At 52.5% G+C, this 26110-nt stretch overlaps 12 protein-coding genes across 12 annotated transcripts; 4 read left to right on the top strand and 8 right to left on the bottom strand.

The window, feature by feature from the left end:
- Positions 1–20: 20 nt before the first annotated feature.
- Positions 21–1235, top strand: N7459_005695 (FAD-dependent oxidoreductase; the record flags this gene model as incomplete). Its single annotated transcript, XM_056944879.1, has 5 exons — positions 21–49; positions 102–327; positions 381–507; positions 557–921; positions 972–1235. 5 exons carry the CDS (start codon positions 21–23, stop codon positions 1233–1235), a joined length of 1011 nt encoding a protein of 336 aa, XP_056799214.1.
- A 392-nt stretch (positions 1236–1627) lies between these two features.
- N7459_005694 (Zn(II)2Cys6 transcription factor) lies at positions 1628–3593 on the bottom strand (the record flags this gene model as incomplete). Its single annotated transcript, XM_056944878.1, has 4 exons — positions 1628–2635; positions 2679–3061; positions 3115–3477; positions 3512–3593. 4 exons carry the CDS (start codon positions 3591–3593, stop codon positions 1628–1630), a joined length of 1836 nt encoding a protein of 611 aa, XP_056799213.1.
- Positions 3594–4112: 519 nt separating this feature from the next.
- On the bottom strand, positions 4113–5297 carry N7459_005693 (zinc-binding alcohol dehydrogenase family protein; the record flags this gene model as incomplete). The annotated part of the gene is made up of 2 exons (XM_056944877.1): positions 4113–4644; positions 4714–5297. 2 exons carry the CDS (start codon positions 5295–5297, stop codon positions 4113–4115), a joined length of 1116 nt encoding a protein of 371 aa, XP_056799212.1.
- A 745-nt stretch (positions 5298–6042) lies between these two features.
- N7459_005692 (Zn(II)2Cys6 transcription factor domain-containing protein) lies at positions 6043–7575 on the bottom strand (the record flags this gene model as incomplete). The annotated part of the gene is made up of 1 exon (XM_056944876.1): positions 6043–7575. One exon carries the CDS (start codon positions 7573–7575, stop codon positions 6043–6045), a length of 1533 nt encoding a protein of 510 aa, XP_056799211.1.
- Positions 7576–9561: 1986 nt separating this feature from the next.
- N7459_005691 (Gfo/Idh/MocA family protein) lies at positions 9562–10931 on the top strand (the record flags this gene model as incomplete). Its single annotated transcript, XM_056944875.1, has 3 exons — positions 9562–9668; positions 9738–9871; positions 9931–10931. 3 exons carry the CDS (start codon positions 9562–9564, stop codon positions 10929–10931), a joined length of 1242 nt encoding a protein of 413 aa, XP_056799210.1.
- A 1332-nt stretch (positions 10932–12263) lies between these two features.
- On the top strand, positions 12264–14028 carry N7459_005690 (MDR family MFS transporter; the record flags this gene model as incomplete). Its single annotated transcript, XM_056944874.1, has 3 exons — positions 12264–12464; positions 12513–13656; positions 13721–14028. The coding sequence occupies 3 exons, from the start codon at positions 12264–12266 to the stop codon at positions 14026–14028; spliced, it is 1653 nt and encodes a 550-aa protein (XP_056799209.1).
- A 1901-nt stretch (positions 14029–15929) lies between these two features.
- Positions 15930–16220, top strand: N7459_005689 (cupin domain-containing protein; the record flags this gene model as incomplete). The annotated part of the gene is made up of 1 exon (XM_056944873.1): positions 15930–16220. One exon carries the CDS (start codon positions 15930–15932, stop codon positions 16218–16220), a length of 291 nt encoding a protein of 96 aa, XP_056799208.1.
- Positions 16221–16489: 269 nt separating this feature from the next.
- Positions 16490–18533, bottom strand: N7459_005688 (uncharacterized protein; the record flags this gene model as incomplete). Its single annotated transcript, XM_056944872.1, has 10 exons — positions 16490–16647; positions 16706–16790; positions 16847–16963; positions 17018–17104; positions 17161–17276; positions 17338–17463; positions 17518–17918; positions 17978–18072; positions 18129–18323; positions 18378–18533. The coding sequence occupies 10 exons, from the start codon at positions 18531–18533 to the stop codon at positions 16490–16492; spliced, it is 1536 nt and encodes a 511-aa protein (XP_056799207.1).
- A 762-nt stretch (positions 18534–19295) lies between these two features.
- N7459_005687 (uncharacterized protein) lies at positions 19296–19830 on the bottom strand (the record flags this gene model as incomplete). The annotated part of the gene is made up of 2 exons (XM_056944871.1): positions 19296–19725; positions 19817–19830. 2 exons carry the CDS (start codon positions 19828–19830, stop codon positions 19296–19298), a joined length of 444 nt encoding a protein of 147 aa, XP_056799206.1.
- Positions 19831–20666: 836 nt separating this feature from the next.
- N7459_005686 (uncharacterized protein) lies at positions 20667–21928 on the bottom strand (the record flags this gene model as incomplete). Its single annotated transcript, XM_056944870.1, has 5 exons — positions 20667–20962; positions 21030–21224; positions 21277–21390; positions 21438–21720; positions 21770–21928. 5 exons carry the CDS (start codon positions 21926–21928, stop codon positions 20667–20669), a joined length of 1047 nt encoding a protein of 348 aa, XP_056799205.1.
- An 875-nt stretch (positions 21929–22803) lies between these two features.
- N7459_005685 (metallophosphoesterase family protein) lies at positions 22804–23883 on the bottom strand (the record flags this gene model as incomplete). The annotated part of the gene is made up of 3 exons (XM_056944869.1): positions 22804–23139; positions 23197–23663; positions 23715–23883. 3 exons carry the CDS (start codon positions 23881–23883, stop codon positions 22804–22806), a joined length of 972 nt encoding a protein of 323 aa, XP_056799204.1.
- Positions 23884–24698: 815 nt separating this feature from the next.
- Positions 24699–25867, bottom strand: N7459_005684 (diacylglycerol pyrophosphate phosphatase; the record flags this gene model as incomplete). Its single annotated transcript, XM_056944868.1, has 2 exons — positions 24699–25713; positions 25767–25867. The coding sequence occupies 2 exons, from the start codon at positions 25865–25867 to the stop codon at positions 24699–24701; spliced, it is 1116 nt and encodes a 371-aa protein (XP_056799203.1).
- Positions 25868–26110: the final 243 nt, after the last annotated feature.

The raw sequence follows: 26110 nt of genomic DNA, 5'->3' as shown, positions 1-26110 counted from the left end.
CAATTGTGCAGCAAATCGCGATGCCGAGAGTCACCATTGTGGGCGCAGGGTACGTATGGCCTCCCTTTTTCGACTCAAGCATAGGTCTGATAGCACGACAGCATTGTCGGCCTCACCGCGGCAAGCCTGCTCCCCAGTACATGCGACATCACCGTTGTTGCCAGAAACCTGCCGGGGGACGAGTTATCGCATGAATGGGCCAGTCCTTGGGCTGGCGCTGTCTTTCTAGGTCTTGCCGGCTCTAGTCCGCGTGAACAAAAGATGCAACTGGAGTCCTTTGCCTTTTGGTGGCAACTTGCAAAGAGGCATCCAGAGTCTAGTGTTCGGGTAAGACGAATATCTCAGTAAAGATGACCAGCCGAGTGCTGACGGAACCACAGATTATCGAGATGAACGATATCCAGGACGATCTCCCTCTAGAGCAAGTCTGGTACCGGGACCAAATGCCGGAGTTCCGAGTAATGAGGCCGGAAGAGTTGCCAAAGGGTGCCTCACTAGGAATGAGCTGTACGGAACCCAATCCTCACTTGCTTTCGGTCACTGACGTTGAGCCCAGACAAGTCCGTCGTCATAACACCACACGTCTTTCTCCCCTGGCTGCGCAAGCGCCTCGAGAGGTCTGGCGTCAAGTTTGTTCGCAGGAACCTGACCTCTCTTGCTGATGTCAAGGGTTCCGGGTACGATGTTCTGGTCAACGCCACTGCGCTGGGCGCGAGGTACCTAACCGACGTGGCGGACGAGCATATGGTCCAAGTCCGTGGGCAGACCGTCCTCGCCAAGACCAACTACAATAAGATCTTCATGCGTCACGGAAAGGACTACACCTATGTCATTCCAAGGCTGGATGGTACAGCCGTTTTGGGGGGTATCAAGCAGTATGGTAATGCGTCGACTGAGCTCGATGACTCCATCACCGAAGATGTAGGTTTCCCGTGCTTGGGGGCATACCTCGTTGGCTAACATAGGACTAGATTCTTCGTCGAGTACACGAAAACTTGCCGCATCAATTCAGTGGCCCCAATTTGACCGACTTTGATGTTATTCGTCACAATGTGGGTGTTCGTCCAGATAGACCGACGGGCGTGCGAGTTGAGAAAGAGGTCAAAGATGGTGAGAAGATCGTTCACGCCTATGGTACCGGTGGCGGTGGTTATGTGTTCGCCTGGGGGGTGGCGAAGGAAGCGAGCAGACTCGTTGGCGAATTTCTGTTTGAGACGCCCGTGGCCAAGCTGTGATACAAGCTCATCAATCTGTTCTCTATCCTACCTGCGCAGTACGGTCATTCCTTGCATAGAATTGTTATTGTTACCGCAAATGTGTAAATAGCCGGGGACAGGAGACCGGACGTCACCGATCAATGGCGCGGATTCATTAGCAAGTGGTATGGTAATGAAGCAGATGAGAACAATGCCTGGTGCCGCAAGATTGATGATAAATGGACAGAGCGTGACTGAGCGGATGAGGTATGCAGACGGGGACCCATGAGATGCGCAACTAGCATTCCATCGGACAAGGTCATTGCCAAGTGAAGAAACTGTCTTGCTGCCTCAGCAAGAATTGACAGTATGCTTTCTTGGGCGGCACTGAGAAGAGGGATTCTGCATGCCCTTGGTAGCCTCGATTCGTTTCAAAACATCCACGTATCCACATCCCAGAAATTAACCAAGTCAAAGGTAGTATTGTCAGTCTCCATGAAAGCATACTGCAGCGCCTCCACTTCTTCCAGCATTCGTAGCTGTCCTTTAGAGGCAAGGTTTCCCGCTTGTGCCATATCGTCCAATATACCTTTTGCGGTTTGGTATGTTGTCTCGTCATCAGGCATCAGCTCGAAAGTGCTCGACCAACACGTATTGACCGATATCGCAAGAGACAATATCGTCAGGCCAGAAAATAGATGGAGGCTCTCCCAAAACCCAAATTTGGCCAATCTCTCGCACTCTGCTAGCCCGACAATGAGAAACAGGTTTGTCCTTGCAGCACGAAGGCAAAGATTGGTCAAATATGTTAAGCTCTCTTGGCTAGCGTTGGCCAAATCGGTTGTCAAGAGATAGTTGATCTGCTTTAGGAAGAAGGGGCGAAGTAGAAGGACAAAGCACTGGTAGTATCGTTCATACAGTGACACCAAGGATCGGTTGGTCATCTCGCGTATAGATGTCGACAGGTTATGTTCCACATTGAAAGACAGCCCAGGCGGTAGTTGCGACCTCAGGGCTTCCAGGCGCTGAATGATCGGCTCTGCCCGCTTTTGATCACGCATTGGATCGGGATGGCCCAGGATTTTGACTGTTTCGCAGATATCGGTGTGAATGAAGGCAAGATTGACCTGCGCTGTTAACGAGACTCCGCTTGAGAATTCATCGGCCGATTCGGGTGGCAGCAGTTCATCACTGGGATATGCAATTTCGACTTCATCGCGACGAAAGATCGGCGGTAGTCCCATCTCTGTACTCGTCATCCGATCGAGGCAATACACAGTCCACCAGACCCGCTTCATATGTTCAGCTTGCACGGGTGAAGCTGCCAAAGACGTGGAAGACTTGTGTAGGCGTAGGATATTGGAGAGTCGAGCGGATAACCCGGCGTACATGTAAGCCGTCCGTTTCCGACTCAGACTATATGAATAGAATGACTTTGGCTGTCAGGAAAGCCAGCAATATGGTCAAATATGGAGTACTCACGATTAAATTTAGTGCCTCGATCTGATCGATCGTCGGTTCCTCAAAGCGGACCTTGAGCAGCAGGAGGGCCTGTTCGAAGAAAGCGGTACCGGGCGGATTCCGCGAGATTCCTGGCTCGCGTTCGTCATTGAGGCGGCCCAGCCGAATCTCCAATGGCGATCCAACATTGTACGACTCGCCCAGAGCAAACACGACGAGCAGTGTGCACAACCACACCCTGTCCCTGGCCTGGGAAGAGTTTGGGTTCTTATATGTCTGCTCCAGTCTCTTTCGAAAGGTCTTCCGGAGGAACCAATGCCAGTCATGTCCTAGGAATATGTCGAACTGGTCCAGTAAAGCCAGCGCATACGGGTAGGGAGGTAAACTGAAAGTACAGGGCGTATCTGGATAAGAAAAAGCCATTAGCTCACTTCGAGACACAAGGGAATAAGCGTACCCGATGTGTCGAAGCTCAGCTGCACAAACTCATACGACTCTGGGGACGAGGTTTCGCCTTCGATTGTCAGTGTCGACGGGCTGGTGAACCGCGGCGTCAAACCAGTGCTTGTGTTCTGTTGACGAATCTGTTTGAGTCTGGTCAGAAACACCTCGGATGTGGTGTCTTCGACGAGCGGCCGCGCTGGTAGCTCCGGGGAGGACGCAACTCCCAAGGGCTGGCCACGGGAGCCAAAGGCCCTGGCCTCCAAGTCACGCAAGATGCTCTCGGGTACAGTGATGTTGCGGTCGCGCACGGGATATGTGCATTCATGACCGGTCAATTGGCAGCTTCGGCATGGCAGCTCTAAGCCCGCGGTGTGAGCTGTAGGGACATCAGAGCATGTGGGATGTATTACCTCGGGAGCATTTCACTTTCCGTTTATGGCATCGTATGCAAGCACTGTTGGCGTGGGCGTTCGCAGTCGAGGGTGACGGCATGGCGTAGGCAAGTGTTGGTGAGTGACATACCTTGGAAAGAGTGTCGCATCGAGTTCAATCTCTCCTCCCGCACTAATGCGATATCGGGAGATAAGATAACCTTGGAAGTTACCAACTTTGGAAGGCTTTACGGCTCCACCAATGAGTTTTCCTCTCCACTGACTATGGTCTATTTTTGGTCTATAGTTTAAGCTATCTGCGATGCCATCGGTTGATATTTCCTAATTGAATGATTAGAAATCATGTCTACCGCCAGTGTTATATAAGATGCGTCAATTGACCCTTTTCCGATAGCGAACGATTTGGCATCTTCGGCCAGTTGGTATATATATATGTGATTTTGGGTGAACGTGCATAGTTGTAGACAGGTGGCTTATAGATTACTTGCGTGAAAGCGAGCACGTTCAATTAACGATCTTGTTCACGACTCCAGGTTGTATCCCAGATAGATAGCAAAATCCTTTCAGTCGGCTATCCTCAAATTCGTTGCCGCCTTTGAAAAAGGTGCAATGCCAGTTCTTACTCCACTGAATAGACTAACTTGTAACCAGAAGGCGGCTGACTTCGCATCGTATCAACACCGCCCAACACACCTTGCCAGCCTCCCGGCATCGTCTTCACCGGGTGCGTCTCAATAAGCCCCTGATCAAGGACCTTTTGAACTGCCAAGAAGGCCTCGGTAGCAAACTCACGATCCTCAGCTCTAGCCTCCCGTCCATAGACACCATCCAGAGCTATTTTATTTCCAAAGATGGAAGTGGCCAAAAACCACGACGGCTCGATGGTAGAAGCACGCGATTTGGCTACCGACTCACGGAACGGCTCCAGAGTGACATATTGACCCCCAGCTCGACCGATAGCTGCATAGCAGAGCTGCGTCGTATCTGCCTCGGCAATGCAGTCGAAGGCATAGGTCAACTGGTTACCCGTATATGCGCGGATGTCAGCGCCGCACGTCGGGCTGTGATAATCGAAGACCTTCTCCGCGCCAAATCTCAAGGCCAGGTCAAATTTAGAGGGTGAGCAAGTTGCAATTGGGCGAAGCCCAGCACTGAAATGGTCGATTAGCGCTATCCAGGAATTCTGGGGGGTTCGCAATGTAGACCAAGGAAACACTCACATCTTTAGCAACTGAATGGCACGAGTGCCCGTAGACGTACTTCCTCCGGCGACGAGAACAAATTCACGATCTTGATCGTTAATACCACCACCGCGAGCAAGCTGGTCCAAACTCGCTGGGACGCGCAACTCTTTAAAGAGACCAAAAGTCGCCGTTGCAACCGCCAGACCCAATGTAGCTGCATCCTGAAAGTCCATCTCATCCGGAATCTTCAGCAGCGTATGGATCGTGGCACCGATATACTCGGCAAAGGAGCCCACTTCGGGCTTCAGCTTGTTCATGCCATGCACCAGACCAGCTACACGATCGCCCACCGCGAAGCGACCTGATTCTGCCGCCTCCTCTCCCAAGGCTACAACCGTGCCGGCAAAGTCGGTGCCGTGAATTGCGCCGGGAGCAGGACTGTAGTCCAGGAACTTGGCATCTGAGGGATTCATGGCCACAGCGGCGGTCTTGACAATCACGACGTCGGGCTCTAGCACAGGCATTGGCAGGCCGTGTTTGAGGGCTAGCTTTCCAACGCCTTCGGCCACAATGGCCATTCGAGAGCGCGGTAAAGATGACACTGGGTCTGCCGATGGCATCGTGCTTGGCCAATTGTATGCGTTTGAGTTTATTGATGGGGACAGATGGGACGAAGACTCAACTTGGCCCTGCGTTAACAAGGATGATCGTGGATAACGTCCACAGTATACAATCCTCTTCCGGAAGGAAAGTGAGGTTCTAATGATTGCTCGATTGCGGAGACGACCAGCAGCAGTCTTCCCCGACAAGAACGTCCAATCTCTCGGATACATCTATTACCTAAGGAATATCCCCGAATCGTGAGCGCCGAACCCTCTAGACATCAGTCGGGCCAAAACGGGCCGTTTGCTACTCAGCCTCGTGTTCCCAATGTGGAAGGTCGCTAACGGGGTTTCAACCACCCAAGGTCCCTGTAGATTGTCACATGGGTCGACGATAAGCGCGAGCTCACGATATATTTCGTACTTTGGGAGACACGTTGTGTTGCAGGGTTGACGATGCATGCATGCATGGCCTCCACGCTAGCGTTGGGGGTATGCAGCCGTACCCGGCTGCATTATCTCGATAAGTAATCATTAATTGAACCTTAGAAAACGTGCGACGCTGGAATCATGGGAAGATCATCGATACATTTCTACCTATAATATTGAGTAGAACTTCCCAACAGAGTTTCCAGCGCCTGTCCCCCCAAACTCCCAGCGGTGTCATGACAATCGTAGGCATCAGAAATCATAATTCTCATCAGAGGGAATGGAAGGTCGAGTCCAAGCAAGCGCAGGGGCGGGGTCTTCAAAACTGTATAGATTAAAAGCCAAGCATTTGCTGCAGCCGCGCAAGCCGCTGTTGCACCTGCATCCTCAAATCTCGCAACTCGTCGTGAATGGCGTTATCAGGAAACGACGGATATGCCTGATTCGTGACTGGGCTCATAAGCCCTTGCGAAGATGACATGGGTGTGGTGCTCTGGTTTGTCAAGAAAGACCCCATGGATTGATGATGCCGCTCGGTAAGATAGGAGCACAGCTGCACCACCGAGACGAGCCGAATGTCCCCCACGGCAGCCACGTCCATTCGGTGGCTCAGTATTGCGTCGTGCTCGAGGGTTTTTAGCACGGAGACGTAGACAGTCATGAGAACGGTATGGCAGGCAATGACAAGATGCCGGACTGCGTCACTAGAAGGATGGCTTGATGTGGAGACGTCGGAGGGCGTTTTATTGGAATCAACTGGAGATGGGAGGCAGGTCGGGGGCACGGAAAGCGGCGGGGTATGGGGTGCAGATTTCAGGTAAAGATGCCGGAGAATCTCCAGCATATTGTGAGAGGCGGAGAGAAGGTGATAAAAAACAGTGCCAGCGGCGTTCGTTTCTAGGGGAGAGGTTGATGGGAAGTCTTGACTATGACTCGGGGGAGACCCATCAATGTTAGCAGAGCCGTGTGCGACCCAGGCGGCTACTGATTTAAAGGTCATGTCATCAATGAGTGGTTTCACATGGGCTCGGTTGTTAGAATTGGGCTGGTTGGGTGATTCCACCGTGGCCGCGAGCTCATCGGCTAGACGGCGCAATCGGCACAAACGCATGCTGAGTTGCGACAGTTGGGGAATCACCAGGTCCGGGTCAGTCTTGCTTCCTGTATCACTGCTGTAGCCATTGCTTTCGTCGACATTGCTGCGATCGAGACTATCACCGTAGCCATGTGGAGGTGGGATGTCCTGAGCGGCCGTTGGAGGACTCGTCCGCTCGGGCGTTGTATCATGATCGCCAATCGTGTCCTTCCCAGGCGGCGTCCAGTCCAGGAGGCCTGGAAATGCGGAAAGGCACCCAGACTCATCAGCCGGTGGAGAAGGGCCCACGGTAGGATTGGTCTTGGGTTCTTCTGGGGCCGGGTCAACCCATGGCATTTGGGTATCTTCCCAGCTCAACCCATCCAGCCACGGCCACGAGTCGGCCTGCATATGGGTGTCCTCGATCGATGCGGACAGCATCGGTTCGTCGTGGATCATCGGGAATGCATTTGAATTCGCGCTTATATTCACCCGAGCCTCGATTTCGGCTACGGGCGTGGGCGGGGCCGTGGGTGGGCGATCCGAGGCGATATTCCGATTCGCGACGCTGGTGGATTTCCCCGTGGGCTTGTCGGCCAAGTCGTACACGCTGGGGCGACCTTTGGGCAGCGAGAAACTGTAGATGCACTGCACACGTTTCCGGAGACACCGACTACAGGCGCCGGTGTTGTTGTCACCAGCACGAGTGCACCGGAGCTTCTGGCTGTGACACCGGTCGCAAGACTGCCGCATAGGCGTTTCAACCGCCGCGGTTTTGCGAGAGGGAGGCATGGTGTCGCTAGTCGGGAGGTCTTGGAGGGAGTGAGGAAGGGGCTCAGGGGGAGGGGAGTTGTGTATATAAAGGACAAAGAGAACTTGTGGCGCGGCGACTTCCGAACTTCCGTGAACGTGACTGTTTGACTTGTATGCTGCAGAAGCGCTACGCTCCAGACCTCAAAGTTCCTCCCAGCTATACTTATTTTTTCCCCTTCCACGCGACCCTTTGACAGAACTACGCTGGGCTCGTGAAGGGCCGGTGTGGATCGCCACATCTTGAACGAATTATCGCGAGCGCAGCCCACCCAGAATGGCAGCCCGATTGGCCGGGGAACCTTTGGATTCGTCTCTCCTCCCCGTCAGCTCCTCCACTAATCATCCACTAATTCTCCCGTCGCAGGGGATGCCCCACGGCCGAGAGGAAGAAAGCCGCATACCATCCCTCCGCGAGGGATGATAGCCCAGCCCGACCCCCCCCCCCCGGAGCTTGGACTCAGCCGGGGCATACTTCCGCAATCATGGTTCTGATGCGAGATGAGCGTCTCACTCGCTCTGCTTGGCTGCAAATAACCCGCAAGCCCCCCCACCTCCAGTGACAGCTCTGTTAGTCCATCTTGTCTCCGGTAAGGCTGGCATGACCGCCCCGAGGCCCTAAACACTCCCTTGCTGTGGCCGATCGAGTTGCTCCTGTGGACACCCGCAACCGGTCGATATCTCGATTGGGGCAACGCACGGCCAAAGTGAACCAACCTCGTGGCAGGATCGAAATTGCCCCCAACGCTAAATAGCGGTTTGAATCGAGTCATTCTATGAGATAGGTACGCGCATAACTTGGGGTCGCCCCGGGGCTCGAGCCTTCGCCCAGACTCCTTGGGGTCGTTTATTTACAGATCAACCTGGGGTTTGCACGGGTCCAACGATGGAAGCATCCGCGTCCCAAGATCGATGGCTGTGATACTCCGGTAGCGCCCAGTGCTCATGGGCAACAACATTTCTACCTCATGAGGCAGGAATCCCTGTATGTTGCGTGCCGCATTTACGCATCACGATCCCCTAGCAAGCCAATCAATTCGCCATGAGACATTACAGATAGCGCCAACGGCCATCACTGATCGTGGGAACTTTGCAAACGTAACACGACTCGAAGGTTGCACCCAATCGAGGGGCGAAATGCAGGTAAGAATCCTGAAGCGGCTGGTCTCCTCGGGTCGAGTCTCCTATTCATTCCAGGAAGGATATTGCGCGAGAGGGCGATGCGGCAAGGGACGCCACGCGGTTGATCTCCAATCATCCAAATTCCCGAGGGCTCGAGTTGTCTATGCAGATCTCCACCTCCAACTTCCACTTAGACTAATCTGACCCCCATCACCTTATCTTTCTCCATCAAAAGATATCTGCACATGGAAGGAGGGGGTGGCTGTAGTTCGCCTTGGCGTCTGACATGCCGTTAATGGTTGTGCAGGTCGTCCACCGCGCGGGCATCTGATTGGGGCTCAATTTTTCTCGACGATCGTTCGGGGCTTTCTGCTGGTGACGTGCTTTATCCTCCATCTCAAATGGCGTCGTCGCGGATATTGCTCAAAAACGCAGCTAAGGGCAGCCTTCCCGGACTCTCGCTTCATTTGTATGGCTTCGGCCTGTTACGCATGCAAGATCTGCCACCCGATCAGCCACTAACTCGACTCTGTAGTATGAGTCGCCGTCAGCATCATAACTCACCGGCCTGGAGCCTTGTCTTTCTTCGGCGGTTTTCTACTGGCTCGTTCATCCGACGGATTCAAATTTGTCCGTGTAGCTCCTCGGAATTATGGACAACATCGTCGCCCTCTTTAATTGCAGTCGTAGAGCGCCTTTGGTTGTTGTTTTACTCCCCTGCATTTGTCTATAGGTCCAATTGTCCAATCACCGTCTCCTGGCCTGCAAGAACATTAGGCACGACTGTAAGTGTGTCTCCACTCCAATTCGCCATGAGCGTTGTACTGATATTTGCTCAGAGTTCACATGGCAGCCACGCTCTCTCGTCTCTATTGGGGCTTCAACCCGCCCAAGGTTGCAGAGAAGAACAAAGGCGCTCTGAAGTTCGGCATCCTTGGCGCCGCTGACTCCGCGTAAGTACAATGCAGACACGAACTTCTTTTTTTTTTCGCGATGCATAGTTTAGTATTGACTGTGAACAGTCCTCTTGCCTTGGTCATTCCTGCTCATTCACACCCAGATGTCGTGGTCCAGGCCGTTGCGGCCCGAGACCGGACGAGGGCTGAGGCATATGCCAAGAAGAATGGGATCCCCGAGGTCAAAGACAGCTATCAGGGTAAGTCTGCAATCTGAGTCTCCATGTGGCCACCAGAATATCTCAACTCACTGGTCAAGACATGATTGATGACCCCAATATCGACTGTATCTTGGTGCCTCTGCCCAATGCACTACACTTTGAGTGGACCGCGCGCGCTGTCAAAGCCGGAAAACATGTCCTCATTGAAAAGCCCTCCGTGTCGAATTCGAAAGAGGCCGAGGTTTTGTTCAACATGCCTGAACTGTCTCAACCCGGAGGCCCGGTGGTGCTCGAAGCATTCCATAACCGCTTCCACCCCGCCTGGCATCTTTTCATGTCATTCGTGAACCCACCGGATGTCGTCCACGTCGACTCGGTCACGATGATCCCGTGGTGGTTCCTAGCCAAAGACGGTATCCACTTCAGACACAGCCTCTCTGGCGGCAGCATTATAGCAATGGGATCCTATGGATTCACCGCCATGCGTCTGGCCTTTGGAGAAATGCCCGAGGAGTGTGTTCAGTGCGACGTCGACCAGCCGTACACCGAGGGCGACTATGACAAGGTTGACTGGGCATTCAATGCGAAATTCCGCTTCCCCAACGGCGGCGTCGGCCAGGCCAAGAATACCCTGAATGGCCCCACGTTCTGGAAGCCCTCGCACATCTCAGCCACGACCAAGCAGGTTCCTGTACTGGACACCGCGCTCCCTGACACGCAAGAAAAGCTGCGAACGCGCGAGGTGACCTTGCACGGGATGCTCCACCCTTTTGTCTGGCACCGCGTCGACGTCCGCGACGACTTTGTGATCCGGAGCCTCAAGGATGGTAAAGTGCTGAAGAAATGGACCGAGCAAAACTCGTACAAGGGATACAGCTTCAAGGAGGCCGGCGGTGACCTTGCCAAGTTTCCGGGCGAGCCCTGGTGGATGGGCTATCGGTATATGCTGGAAGAGTTTGTGAATCGCGTCCGGGGCCGCTCGACACAGCACTGGATTGATGGACAACAAGCCATCAAGTCGATGCAGATGGTGGATATGGCATATACCAAGAGCGGGCTGGGACCAAGACCGACCACTAAGTACCTGAATTATGCATAGTCCCTGTGTATACACAACTCAATCGACCTCATTTTTCGGATGGTTTCTACGAATATATATTTGCGGTAGTCCGTTCGAGTACTCAAGTATCCATTGATATCCATCAAATTGGATGCAGTTCAGTCATTGCGTTAAAATTCAATCTAGCTAAACAACCGGAGTGACCTTGGGTCTTTCTCCGTAGAACGAGAATCGAAGAAGCTATGTTGGTTATGCACAATGTTGACCGTCGAGCATCCGTCGAATAAGACAATATATCTTGCAGGTTACTCAGTAGCCGTATCAAAACACAGTCCAAAAAAAAGCCCCGTTTCTAGTCCGCTCTTGGGATTTCACTTGTCTTCAAGATCGCCATCGTGATCGCCGCACAGGACTTATTCGTATTCAGCTATTTGCAGATTCATGGGCCAGTTCTGCGATGATCACGGAGCATTAGCGAGTCGATTCAATTACCCAAAGTAGACTACTTCGAAACAAGAATTCAAAATGGCAGGTGGAAGAGGGTTGCTGAATCTGGAACCAATGTGCGCCGCACGAGGGGGCTGGATCGCCCTACATCATTGGATACGATGCGTAGTGGCAACGCCTTCGATTCTCACCATCTCGACTTAAATCAAAAATAACAACCCGAAAGCCCCAATGGACACAAGTTCGAACGGGCGATGCACTTATCCCACGGGTGAATATCCGCCTAGTCGAAAGGCGTTCGCCCCGTGTCCCAACCAGGGCACTGTCTTCTGTTGCGATGATTCGCCCACGCTGCTCGGAGGGTCCACGACCCCGACTATTCGGCGATTTGTTTACATAATTACCCCGGTCTGGGAAGCTGCTCACTTTGTCGACTGCGCGATATCAATGAGGGTTTCATTATTTATCGTCTCGGAGGGAATGTGGTCGATCCGCCTAGGGCATGCCATTGTTAATGAGCAACGACTCGGGTCGACATTTCACAGCCGGTGGAATTGATGGCAGCTCGGCCTTGCTGCGTCGGTCACATAATCGCCCCGATTGAGTTGCTGCAGGGGTCTTCATGCTGAATCATCTGCACAGCTCTTAGTAAACCACCGAAGATTTAGTTTAAGTTGTCCCGAAGCCCCAGACCGTTCCCTACCCGGGCTTAGCTCTCCTATGTTTAAAAATTTAGAGTTGCGTTGTGTAGTTGTAGATGTTCCCCTTAATAGCCCCCTCAACCCGATGCGCAGTCAGTAATTGAGCTTCATTTCTCCAGAATTGACGATTGTGCACTCTGGTCCATTCGGTCAATTGGACGCTTAACCGCGGCCGGGACAAGTTCATCAAACAACGCATTTTCATCCTCGCCCCTTGACTAAAATGGTGGAAGCACACGAGCCCGAGAAAACATCGGAGAGCGAGAAGTCTCTCGAGCCCGAGCAGATCATCGGAAATGACACCAAAGTCAGCAGCGAGGGCAGCAGCGAAGAAGTCTCCAAGGATGAATATCCGCACGGGTTGACGCTGTGGTTGCTTGTCGGGTCGGTCATGCTAGCCATCTTCCTGATCGCGTTGGACCAAGTGAGTCTGTCCCAGGCGTGACTTGTTACATCTCTAACTGAAAACCAGACTATCGTCGGAACAGCTATCCCGAAAATCACAGACGAGTTCCACGGTCTATCGCAGGTGTCTTGGTACGGTTCGGCATACTTCATGTGCCTGGGCGGATTCCAGTCGTCCTGGGGCAAAGCCTACAAATACTTCCCGTTGAAAATCACCTTCCTCGCGACCCTCTTCCTCTTCGAACTCGGTAGTCTGATTTGCGGAGTTGCGCCGAATCCCAACGCCTTGATCGTCGGTCGTGCCATCTCGGGTGTAGGAGGAGCTGGAATCGTGACGGGCGGGACAACGATCATTGCCTTCTGTGCTGAGCCTCGCAAGCGACCGACGCTGATGGGCCTCGTGGGAATCACGTATGCGGTTGCTGCAGTCTGTGGTCCGATCGTGGGAGGTGCCTTCTCGGACGGCGTCACTTGGCGATGGTGTTTCTACGTCAATCTGCCCATTGGAGGCTTCGCTGCGGTCATCATCGTGCTATTCTTCCATCTCCCGAGTGCGGCCAAGACAGTCAAAGCCACCTGGAAGGAGAAACTGCTCCAGATGGACCCAGTCGGGATCATGCTGGCTATGGCGGCGATTATCTGCTTCATCCTGGCACTCGAGTACGCCGGGGCAACTTATGCGTGGAATAGCAGCCAGGTGATCGGACTGCTCGTGGGCTTCGTTGCCATCTCTGTCGCGCTGGGCTGCTGGGAGGTGTACCAAGGAGAGTATGCGATGTTGGTTCCGCGACTGTTGAAGAACCGATCACTCTGGGGCGCATCCATCTTCCAGTTCCTCTTCGCCGGGTCCTTCTTCCTTCTTCTCTACTACCTGCCTGAATACTTCCAGGCGGTCAAAGGCGCGGATCCCATCCAGTCGGGCGTTGACAACCTGCCTATGGTCATCGCAATTGGCTTCTTTGTCTTGGGTGGTGGCATCACCGTGAGTGTAACTGGCCATGCGATGCCATTCATGGTGATTGGCTCGGCAATTGCTACCGTCGCCAATGGGCTGTTCTACACCATGAATATCGATACGTCTACCGGAAAATGGATCGGCTATCAGATTCTCGCTGGAGCTTCAATTGCCTTCCCTTTCCAGAACTGCCTGAACATTGCCCAGGCCAAAGTGGACTCCCAGGATCTCTCTACTGCCTCTGCCATCCTGTACTGTGAGTACTGTCGAGATTTATTTGACCCTATCAAGATTTGTCGAGTCGACTAACAAAGACACAGTCTTCCAAACCCTCGGAGGTGCATTCAGCGTGTCATCGGCCCAATCGGCATTCGTTAACAGGCTGATCGCTACTCTGCCCCATACAGCGCCCGGCGTCAGTCCGACGCTGGTGTACGCCACGGGTTCCACCGAGCTTCGATCTGTCTTCCCGGCAAGTGAAATTCCTGGTATTCTGGTCGCATACATGGAAGGCATCAAGGGCACATTCGCCGTTTCGATTGGAATGATGGGCACGGCCTTCCTCGTGAGCCTGACCCTCCCCAGAGCCAAGATTCTCAACACTGGGGAGGCCATGGCCATGGCGTGATATAGATATTTTGGACCGTAATAGTCTACTGGGTCAAAAGCATGATATCTAAATGCCCATGAGGGATCTGAGAACAACTTTATTAGTGTCACAAAAAGAGGATTATTAGGCTGGGGATTGAACATAGACATATTTCCCGAAGATAAAAATAGGAGCACAAGAAAAGGCAGGTACTATATATCACTAGCCTTGGTGACCGCTGCCCTATATAGCGCGTACTTAGTCCCGGATAGCCGAGATTTAGCGCTAGACCTCCTCGCCAAGCATAGTAGTACAGATGGCTCCAGGGCTATCGTACGAAGAACCGGGACAGTCACATCATGAGTATAGATAAGACCCTTGATAGTCCACGATCGTTGCTGGTCTGTATGATGCGTTTCTGGAGGAGCTCGAGCACTGCCTCGAGTCTCTCATGTGCTCCATCTATATCATTAGACCCGGGAAGCACAGGAGTGAGACTGGTGATGTTGGGCTATTGGTCTTGGTCCTATGAACTCCCAGAGGACTGGTTTGCGGAGTACCTCGATGGCAGTGATCTTGTACCATTCCCCTTTGCGGGCCACCTAGTACTTGAACTCTATGATTTACCAGGGCCACTCCGTGGGTGGGAGATCAGCCGTGCCTGACATGGCCGCCGGGATGGTCATTGCCGCCTCATACAGTTGTTGGGACGGGCCCTTGGATGCACTATAACGGTTATCAGCTGCTAGCACTCGTGACTGTAGAGGGAGGATAACTACTAATCCTGATTGTGGGGGGGCTCGTTATTGGCCAGTCGCGGATACGATGCCTGTATTAACCACCCCAGCCGGGCTTCATTGCCAGCTAAGTCACGCTGAGCTTGGTCTGGCGCTGGTCTCGCTGCGCTTGGGAATTGCTTGATGGTGGTGAGGGGTCCATCTTGGGCCACGCAGAAGTAAGAGATGTAAAGATTTATAAGTCTGGACGACCAGAACATGACAGGGTGAGAAGAGCGCAAGGTAAAAAGGGAAGCTTGGAAGATGTGAGAGATATAAGTGACCTGATTAGAGACGTGAACGGAACGAGGAAAACCATGAGGAATTTCTATCAAACAATAGATATTCCTAACCTATTCTGTCCCATATTTATTCTCATCACCACCGCTCTCTCGCTGTCTCCAATCTACCGCAGTATATATACACTCTATACAATGGCCCAGAAAGGGTAATTGTTCGTCGTGGAGGTTATCTATAAATGGTATGTACAAGGAAGCTTGGAACAACGGTGATTTGGCTTGATCGTGTTAACTAGCGTGAATAGGAAACCTCCATATTGTTTGTGATGTCCTTGCCTAGTAGTAGACGGTACTGCTTTGCGCGTGTCCTATCTCCCCCTGGGAATGAAACATGCCTATCAAACTGAGGTTATACCTAGCAATCCTTCGATATGCTCCGGATATATCGGCTAGTGAATTCTAACTCCGCATGGAAGTGGCGGACAAAATGTATCCGGTTGGAACATTCAGAACAGGCGTGCCATTGCACTCTCCGGCTCGGGGTTAGCGAGGACCGAAGGCCGAGATCGGCCGTTGGTCAAAAGAGGCGAACATCTCTGTATCCTATGAAGTCGCAACATAAACTCACTCGGCTTGAGATACCACCTTGTTACGATTCAACCTTTTTGCCACTATAAACTACCGATATGGAGATCCCTGATCGCCCCGTCAGCTTTGTTCCATGCAAGGCCGGCGACATCATCGCTTTGGGTGCCATGAAACTGCGAGTAATGGAGGACGGCTCGAACACGGGCAAGTTTACCCAAATAACACGAGAAGATCAGGGAGAAATCTAATTCCTGTCTTTTATTCAGATATGCGATTAGGCTGTGTAGAGTTGACCATTCCACCGCGCACGCGAGGACCACCTCCCCATTGGCACGAGATGCACGACGAGACCTTCCTCGTCACCAAAGGCACCGTTCGATTCCATATTCCTGGAAAGCCAGATATTGATGCCCACACGGGTGACTATGTCGTTGTTCCAACGAAGAGTCCACACACCTTTTCGAATCCTACTGATGAAGAGTCTATATTCTTCAACACCTTCACACCGGCGTTCTACATTAACTACTTTAAATTGTTGGGTATGCTGGTCGCCGGTGGTCCTCTATCAAAGGAGGCGAATGAGAAGGCGATGGCATATTACGCGACGCTTCCAGTGCCCGAGCCGTGAGTGCTGGGCAATAAGGAAACTTGAGACCGACGGGACTTGTGTAGAGTGATGGGGTCAAATGCCCAGTACTGAGTTTAATGTATTGAATCTAGCTGGTGGCATGTCCAAGGTAAAAGGCGAGAACAGAGTAAAACGACGTCGGCAGTTCCCAATATTGACTGCCGGGGTGTTCACTTCCCACCTTGGAACCTCCGGCAGGTCCACTTGTTTAGCAGCTTTGTCAAGACCGAAGGCTTTGGCCCCGTGGCAAAGACATTAGGATACCTTATTCAATCAAGATTCACTGCTTTGACCTCGGTGAAAGTCATCTTTTTCTCTTCGACCGAGTCCTGTTCAGACGATAACGGCGAGGACCCCTCCACCTCTACTGTGGAGGCCTTCTTCTTATCACGCCACAGTAATACTTGAGTGACGGCGGTTACCAGCACTTGAGCCTTCATTAGAAAGCCTCGCACATGTGAGATATCGGGTTGGACAAGACTCACTCAGCAAAATTTGCAGAATAATGGACCAGAGATATCCTTTGCTGGCAGCAGGGAAGTCGGTGGTTTTCCAAACGAAGTTTGGTGCCTGTCTAGTGATTAGACATAATGTACAAAGAAGATAGTCGTCGATTTGGGACATACCACTGCCTGCACCACATATGCAAGGTCGTTGGCCATTGCGACAATGAGAGCTCTCTTTTCCGTGTCGGCAGAACAGATTTCGTTAATCCAACTGAGAATAAGTGGACCGGCACCCGCCTAGATCTGTGAGTTGGCAAGGCAATTGTTCTGGGAGGAGCGATGATGACTTACTCCGGTCTGGCTGAGCCAATAGACGGCCATGCGACCTTTCAGGTTGCTATACAGGGGCATTTGTCGCAGTAGAACGTCGAATACGAGCTTGAGGCTTCTTGTCAGTTTCAATCTCTCTCTGGGCAGGGCTTGCGAGAACTCACGGTCATGATGGCACCGATGTAAATGAACGGCCAACGCGCCCCGCGACAGGGGCCATCTGATAGCCAGCCCCAGACAAAGGCCACCACGATGAATATCCCGGTAGTGAGCAGTGGTACTGCAGGCTTTGGATTAGACACATGCTCTGGTTTGGAATATGGTGCAAGTGCAAGACTCACAGTTGTTGATCTGTGGCACTGAGAACGTGGTGCCCGGAACGGGTGCGGGTGTCTCGTCGAAGCTTTTCAGCCAATAGCCCATGCCAGGCTGGGGATATCCATTGTTCCAGACAATGTATATAAGCGCTTTTGTGTGAAGTTAGATATAGCTCTGGTCCCAGGGAGATAAAGGCAACATACGCAACAGATAGGTATGCCAGCTGAGGAAGATTCTCTTCGCCTTAGCCACCGACCAAGGCTCTTTACCCGCGCGGCCAATTGTCTGCATACGCTTGACTGAGAGCTCATGCTCTGCCTGCGTGGTCCACCATGTCTTGTCGCCGCTTTGCGGTAGGTTCGGAAAAAACACATACCCGGCTACAGCGAGTGGAAGTGTGATGATGCCGTCGATGATGAAGAGCCATCGCCAACCCGTACGGCCCTCCACGCCATCCAGGTTTGTGTATGCCGCTGCCTGTAGAAAGCCACTGAAGAGCGTACCAATTGATCCGGCCAGCCAGAAGACCATCGATCGCTTGCCGATTTCCTGCGGCGTATACCATGATCCCAGTAGGTAATGGATTCCGGGATAGAAGCCTGATCTGTAGGAGCATCTTAGCATTTGATACGATGTGTGAGTATTGCAAGATCGGCCACTCACTCAAATATTCCTACAAGGAAGCGAAGAGCATAGAACGCCCGGTAGGATTTCACACTTGACATGCACATGACGGCAACGCCCCAACCAACCTCGAGCTGCGATGTATGTTAGCATCATTCATCTGTTGGACGTGCGAAGTTGCTCGACATACAGTAGGAATCACCCATCGCGGCGACACTCGAGTCAGCAGCAGATTGAACGGAATCTGGCCGATCACATAGCCCACCGTGAAAATCGATGTACTAGTCACCAGCTGATTTCCGTACATCTCTAGATCCTCCTCCATGCCACTCAGATAGGCGTTGGTCACATTTGACAAATCCAGATTTTTGAGAAAATAACCAATCTGGATCTTATTAGCTTGTGTTGGTACTGTGTACCATGGTGCGATGTTACTCACAGAGGCAAAAGTCAGGACAAACGCATCCAACTTGAACAGCAGCCACCGTTGATCTCTGGGTAGCTCCCATGTGTCCCACAGGTAGCCTTTCCATGTCTTCAGCGGTTGGACCAACTCCTCCGTATGCGAGCTATTGGCCTCTGTGTCTCTTGTCATGATGGATGTGTCCTTTCACTGTCGATTATTCCGGTTTGCAGAGCCATTAAATACAAAAGCCGTATCACATTGCCCCATTGCCGTTCAAAATCACGTCAGTCCTTAGCTGATATGATACGATCCGAGACTCCGAGAAGACTCTCTTCTACATCTAGGAAGAAGAGGTGGATGAGAGAGCCAAGTTTCTATTAAATGCATATACCTGGTACGGATACTTCATTCCGCGAAACCCACCTGAGGAAACTTTGGAAGCTTCTGCAATCCCTCAGGATCAAACAAAATGCTCGCACTGGAGATTCTTCACTATTGGCAATGGTGTTTTGCGATCTCGAAGAGGGGGTGTTGTTGCCATTATTGCGCAATAGTCTCCATAAATTATACCTTCCAGCACGTTCACCCCGAACGGTTTAACCATCTCAGCGCACGCCTGATAGGCTACGGCTATGCATGACAGTCGGGATTCCGCGACATCTAACCTATGGCATTTGCTTGATCTCCCACATACTACGTATACTGGGGAAAGGCTAGGCCCAAGAATCGGATGTTTATCTACTCGCGTCGGGAAATCCACGTCCCATGCCGGCCCCAATCTACGAACGCGATGACACCATCGGATGTTTCAATCACAATAACTGGATCAACACGATAAGCAATATCGAAACTACTTGGCGGCATATGCGACTAGTGAGAGAATACCCACAGTCGGGATATCCGTGACACGGAATCGAATCAACAGTCATACATCCATTCATGGGTATCGAATCACAGCTCCGACTTCTTCTCTTCAATGGCTTCGCCCGCGACGCGTTCCAACACTGACACGGCTAACTCATAATCCTGCTCCCTCGCCTGACACTGCGAGGTGCCCCTGATCGCCTCCTTGTCCCATCCGTGCGCACACTTCTCCATCCGCCGCCAGATGGCGAACTTCCCATCCACCTTGCTGATCTTATCCACCAGCTTCTCTCCCTGAATCGCGAATGGATCCCGCGGACCTACTCGACTCAAATCCAGGCATTTATGGCACAAACGCGAGAACGGAGGGAAGATTGCTCGCATGATAAAGTTGGAAGCATCAGCCTGCGGCTTCTCCGGCGTGGGGGCGCCATGTCGGTGGGCCGGTAGACGGATATCACAGTGCGGAGGATATTCTTCGCCTCCTTTTGGTCGAACATCGAGGAGACTGAGGACGCTGTGAGAGCGATGTTTGCGCCTGCGCTGAATCCCGAGAGCAAGAGTTACGATACATCGAATCGGTCTGGCTGCGACCGAACCCAGCACACTACGTCTTCGGCATCGTGAAAGGCTGCGGGGAATGGGTTTCGGGTGCGTGTCGATACTGGATGTCGATCACCGTGTAATCGGTGCGATCGGCGACGAGCCGACAATATTCATCGTCGCTTCCGAAGGTGCGAAGGACGAAGCCGCTGCCGTAGAAGTTTATCAGGACTGGGCTCGGGAGTCGTGCCTAGGGTGGCTTGTAGACGTGGGCTTTGATCGTCCGGCCGGCATGTCAGGCTGGGATCTGGATAGTTTCGTCTGGTCTGGGACGCAGATGAAGTCTGGGTCGTATGGACAGCACGAAGAAACACTCCTAGACGCTTGTGATAGTCATATTGCACCCCCATAACGAGGCCGGTGATCTCAGGGTTGAGCGATCGCGCCTGGGCTGGATATCTGGTTTTGTAGCACCGATTGCAGGATAATGTTTTTCGGAAGTTGGAAATCACAGCAACTTAAGATCAGGGATACTATCCCTTGGCAACCGCAGAGATCGACATTCTGTCGTGCGTCATCTAGGCTAGCGCGAATGACTATCCGCGCCAACGAGACGGCGGGGTATCTCGAGATACCAAGAGATCGTGGGCTAAGTGCGTTTTAGGACTGTAGAGATAGATTCATGTGTGCCTCTAAATATCCGGAGATGCACCATCTGGTACAGCTGGATATTCCCCACGGGTCCTCGGTGATTGAAGTGTCATAGTAGCCAGTCTTGTCCGTGCAGTTTGGCCGGTTCCAGGTTTCGGTTTATAGATAGATCCACCCTACTCTTAACTTCAGAAGTATGGCCATAAATTTTCCTATGATTGAGCACAGACTTGCCTCCGGATGGTGCTTTCCACTCGCGCTGTCTCAGTGGCCAACCAACGCCTGCTGCGCCGGGGCGTATCGATTTCCATGAGGCTTCGCAGCATCAATGATCTTGCGCATCTCGCTCTTCTCCTCGTCCGTCAACTCGATATCCCGCGAAGCCCAGTTCTCTTCCAGCCGGTGTGCCTTGGTAGTGCCTGGGATAGCGATCATGCCTTGGGCGGCGACCCAAGCGAGGGCGATCTGGCTGATGGTGCAGCCTCTGCGAGCTGCAAGCTTCTTGATCTCCTCGACGATCGCGCGGTTCTTGTAGAAGTTTTCACCCTGGAACTTGGGCGCTGTGTAGAGGAAATGTGTTAGCCACTTTCCATCTCAGCAACACCCTTCTCCGTTATGAAGGCTCACCTTTGCGGCGGAAATCGTCTGGCGCAAAGTCATCGGGAGACTGGAAGTCGAAGTTGTCGACGAGCCAGCCGTGTCCTAGAGGGCTGTACGCGACGTAGGCCACACCCAGCTCTTTGGCGGTCTCGATCAACCCGTCGGTCTCGTGTAGTGTTTCGAAGGCAGAGTACTCGGCTTGAACGGCGTCAATGTGGGCAACTGCTCAACGTTAGAACCGGATGGGGAGAGTGAGTTGGCGAGGGGAACTGACTCGAATTGGCCTTTCGCAACGTCGCAGCAGAACACTCCGACAGACCAATATGCTTGGTCTTGCCTGCCTTGCGAATCTCATCCAGGGCCGTGATGGACTCCTCCAGCGGGGTATCTATCTAAGTCAGCAGGGGACTGCAGGTACGTGAATGCAGCACATACTAGGGTCAATCCGGTGAAGGTAATAGAGGTCGGGCGCAAACCCCAGTCTTTCGATGGTGCCCTCGATGTATTCCTTGATGTGTGAGGCGGAGTTAGTGACGCCTCCATTGCCTGAGAAGACGTCGAAACCGCATTTCGAGGCGACTAGGGAGAGCTCATCAGTTTGAACCCCATGGTTGAGAAACGGGAACAAATAATACTCACTGAAGATTTTGTCACGGACATTATGTTTCCTGATAAAGTCTCCAAGAAGCTTCTCATTCACGCCGGCTTGGTAGACAACCTTGCACACACGTCAGAATCGTGGCATTTCCCCCGCAGCATCGACTTACCGCAGTGTCCCAGAAGGTGCATCCTAGCTCGATCGCTTTCAGAAGCACTGGTTCGGCCTGCTCAAGACTCAAGTTGCTACCCAAGCCGAAGCTCAGGCCCATTGCGCCGAAGCCTGGCGAAGGAACCTGGATGTTGCCGAATGGAAGAGTGTGGACCATATTTGCAAAATCACGATCTCGGGGATTGTGTCTTCACGTTTTGGGGACCTGCGGGAGCATTTAAAGCAAGGTCCAAAACCGGGTGTCTAACTAGGCTCGGAAATAAAGGCTCTTGATGACTCTCCGGTGGGTCATCATCGTCGTTTTGTTCCATGGCGCCGTTAACTCCGTTGTGATGACAGTCGAACTATCCTAAGATTACCTCCCTTGCGTCACTAGTTACCGCTCCGCCGTCTCATGCGCACTCGCACTACCACTCGAATATTGAATTGTCGACGGCTTCCCATGCCACTCTATGCCCCTTACCCCAATATCGGAAATAAAGAAATTTTCAACTCTGGTGAGAACGTTGAAATTCCTTGCAGTTCTATACAGGGGCGAAAGGGTTCCAAGCTACGTAAAGCAACATTCGAAAAATGCATGAAGCAGGAACTGAGATAGTGACTCAGCGATCAAGTACATCACCCCGTACATCTCTCACCGTCACGTCAGGCAACAATTCGATGTGGAATTCGTGTTAACCTCTCCAGTATAAAATTAACAATACCGGGAGCCATAGGTGGGCCATTAGTGATAGTGCTGATTGATCTCGGCCAGTATGACTCCAAGACACTTGCGCCCCTCTCTGAACAACCCGACTATATTTATCATGTCCATACGTTGCGTTGAGGGTGACGGGGGCTGAAATTGCATCGTCTTCCAGCCGGACCCAGGTCTGAACTTCGTCGCTCATGGTACTTTGATTGAGACGAATTTGGCGGGAGCCACGAGCTGCATTCCCATACCCGCCGTATCCTGTATGTCGCCCATAGCACATATTAAGACCATTCCCGGTCAGGTCTTGATCGACTAGATGTCCGTCCCATTTGAAGCACCTACAGCGCTGAGTATCTGGACAGCATGGGACATTGTTTTCCGAGTGATACGTACCAGTCATTGTCGTGATCGTGGCCACTAAAAGTAGCGATCAAGCCAGTAGTATTCAGAAGAGCCTGCATAAACGGAGAGTCCTGTCCGCTGTACTTGGTATCACCAGACCCTTGCGAGATGACCTCTTCACCGTTTATTCCAGGAGTCCTGCGTGAATCCACGCCTTGCTGTTGGTATCGAAGCATGGCATGGGCGGGAATATGATAGAATGCGAGCGATGGGATGGCGTGGCCGTACGTAGCAGTTATATTTTCTTTAGCTTCCGTAAACCATTGAATGACCTTTGGTCCGGTTAGCCGCAAGAAGATTCACCAGAACTGGAGGAAAACCAGCCATACTGATTCATCAACCCAGTCCCCCCTTGTCCCCGACCGGCCATCGTCCAGTCGGTTCTTTGCATAGTGTCCTCCTTTCGAATCGAAGAACCACAAGACTAGTGCAGGCGAATCCTCTTGAGAAGAGCCATGGGAGTACACCGGTAGGTAGTAATTTGTGATTCCCGCTTTTGATGCAGATACCGAGCGCTGTGTCAGACTGTTGGAGTATTGTCGTTCTTGCTCGTAGATATCCTTCACGGGATCCAAGTTGACCTCGCTATCGTGATTTCCATACGTCGACGCCCATAACTGACCAGAACTGACCAAGGGCGATACGACCTCATCGAGATAGTCGCTCGAATTGGAACTGCGTGTGGCTTCGCCAGAGATCAAATCCCCATTGAGAACAACCAGTTGCGCATGCTCCCTCGCGAGGATGTTCCTTACGACACCCTTTGTCTTGTCGTCTTTCGTAGCATCTGCCCATCCTGTTAGAGGACTTGTATCCCGCTAGATGGTACATACGCCTGGCGACATACCTTCGGCAAAATGCAGGTCCTCGAAGACGGAGATCTGGAAAGTGCCGTCCTCTGTGAATCGCAGCGTGCGGTTGTCCGACCGCGACGTGAGTGCCGATTTCATCACCGACTGGTCGGACTGTCTCAACAATCGGTCGGCGCCACCTCGGATGTCCGCAGCGGAAGCCATCACGGGAACCGAGGTGCCCTTCTTATATGCGCCGCGAGCGGTACATCACTGCGGGGTCATCTTCCTCTGTTTCGTTCTCGAGCGAGTCATCAACGTCACGGACCGGTGGATGGTCAGCTTTGCCCCTGCCGAGAAGCCCGGAAACGGCAGGCCGAGGAATGCCAAGAGGCGCAGCTCCGCCATCCCGCGGCGGAAGCGTGGAGATAGCGGCGATAAGCGGTGTCCGCATCTCAGCTTACATCGGGGGCTGTACAAGCATCCCTGATGTCGGAGACCGGTCGACATCCGGGCGGACTACTCAGCAGAGATCTGCAGTTCAGTTGAACACCTCCTTGCTTTCGCTGTCAGCTGACAGATGAGCTGAGACGGAGTCCCCGTTACTTTTGTTGTTGTGGGCTCAATGCTTACTTGGATAGTGAAACACAGGAATGCTCTAGCTAGGAGTAAAGAAGTGTAAGATGTCTGAGGGTGCCACCTGGCAGGGAAACGATGTCTAGGGCGACGAACACGCACTACGTCACTTAATTTCATCTTCACAATCTTCAAGAGGGAGCTCAACAGAACGCATGTTACGAAAATGATTTTATGGCCCTGGCGTTATAACTGGACCATTTCCCCTCAAAGTGAGCACTCGTAAATACCTACCTACCTAGGTAGTGTATCGCCTGCTACCGGTCGCGGGCAACGGATACATCTGGAACTTCCTCATTGTATATACTCTCGAGAAAGGACGGGAAGTTCTGCCAAGCTGGAGTTCCTCGTGCAGCATCCTCAAGCTATCGACAGTTTATATAATATACAATCTTGCAAGCTGGTCAACTCATCCGTCCAAGCTCCAGATCCACATATCCCCTTGGGCTGGTCCGGCCTTCCCTTTTGGCATCCTCATATCTTCCAAAGCTCGGGCTCCCAAATGGCACTCCAAAGGCTCCTCGCGTGGACCTCGGTGCCCATGCCCATGCGGGCGACCCACAAGACTGCCCATCCCGGGGAGAAATATGATACCAACCGAACCCAAGCCAAGCGAAGAAGCTACCAATGACGCTGCCACCCATAATGTCCCATCCCGCATGCATATAGTCGGCGTAGCGAGTCGCGCAGATGAAGAGGGCCACGGCGATCGGGGCGAGAACGAGTAAAAGGAGGTAAAGGGGCGGAGCGGCTGCCGAGGAGCGGAAGGATGCGTGGTTGTCGCTGGACGGCGTGGGTGCATCTTCCTCTGACCTTCTCGACGCGGCGCGGAAGGGAATGGGAAATGTGACGGCAAACTTGGCGCTGAGCCAGAGAGACAGGTAAAGCAAGCCGGCGAATGAGAATGATGAGTGTCCGGAGGGAAAGGCAGCGAACCCGTTCTTCACAACACTGGCGTCGGTGTTCTGGCAGATGCCAGTGCTAACCATGATGGCCGCAGATGACTGTCGAAGACCGAGGCCACCGACCACATGGGCGGCGACATTGGAGAGGTCGGGATCGCAGCGCGCGAGAAAGTCCGGACGGGGCTTTCCCACCACGTCCTTGAGACCGGACGTGATGAAAAAGGCCCCTGCCAGACTGAGTGCGAGGCCCAGCCATCCTGCATGCCATTCCCATAACCGAAACCCCCAGGTACCTCTGTGGCTGTCCTGACTGGAGGCCTGGATGGTGGATGACGGAATCAGGAGGGAAAGAACCAAGATGACAACGGCCGGTACGCCGCACGCGACTATTCCCACGACGGTGATCGAGACAGTATCGGAGACAAGAGGATAGGAGATGGAGGAATCTTCGAGCGAGAATGCGTGGGTGAAGCCAGTGATCTTGTACAGAAGACCGCCAACACCAGCGACAACACTGTTCAACATCAGCAGCAGAATAGACTGTCGGAAGAGAAGGTTGGCACCCACAGAATGACTATCCAATCCAGCACGTACGAGAGGCCGAGCCTCACGGAAGTTTGTCTGCCAGAAGAAAGAAGATTTTCGGCGTTACCAAGCACGCTTGCCATCTTCGTTCAAATCTTATCAAAACGGGCGGCTCGTTCTAGCACTATATGGGGGGATAGGAAGACAGAGGGAAGATCGAGTGGAAAGAAAAAGAATTGCGAAGAGTGAAGTTGACAACAACTGGAATTACTTCTCCATAGCACGTCTTTCATGGGATTCAGCCCTGATCTAAGCCACTGGCCACAAATACCTAGGTAGCAACGATAGCGAAACAAAATAGAGTGACCGTGGAATGGTATTGAAAT

This window comes from Penicillium hispanicum (genome assembly GCF_028827665.1).
Source record: "Penicillium hispanicum strain IBT 35686 chromosome Unknown utg000005l_segment0_segment0, whole genome shotgun sequence".
Lineage (NCBI taxonomy): Eukaryota > Fungi > Ascomycota > Eurotiomycetes > Eurotiales > Aspergillaceae > Penicillium > Penicillium hispanicum.
This window is presented reverse-complemented; position numbering and strand designations above follow the sequence as displayed.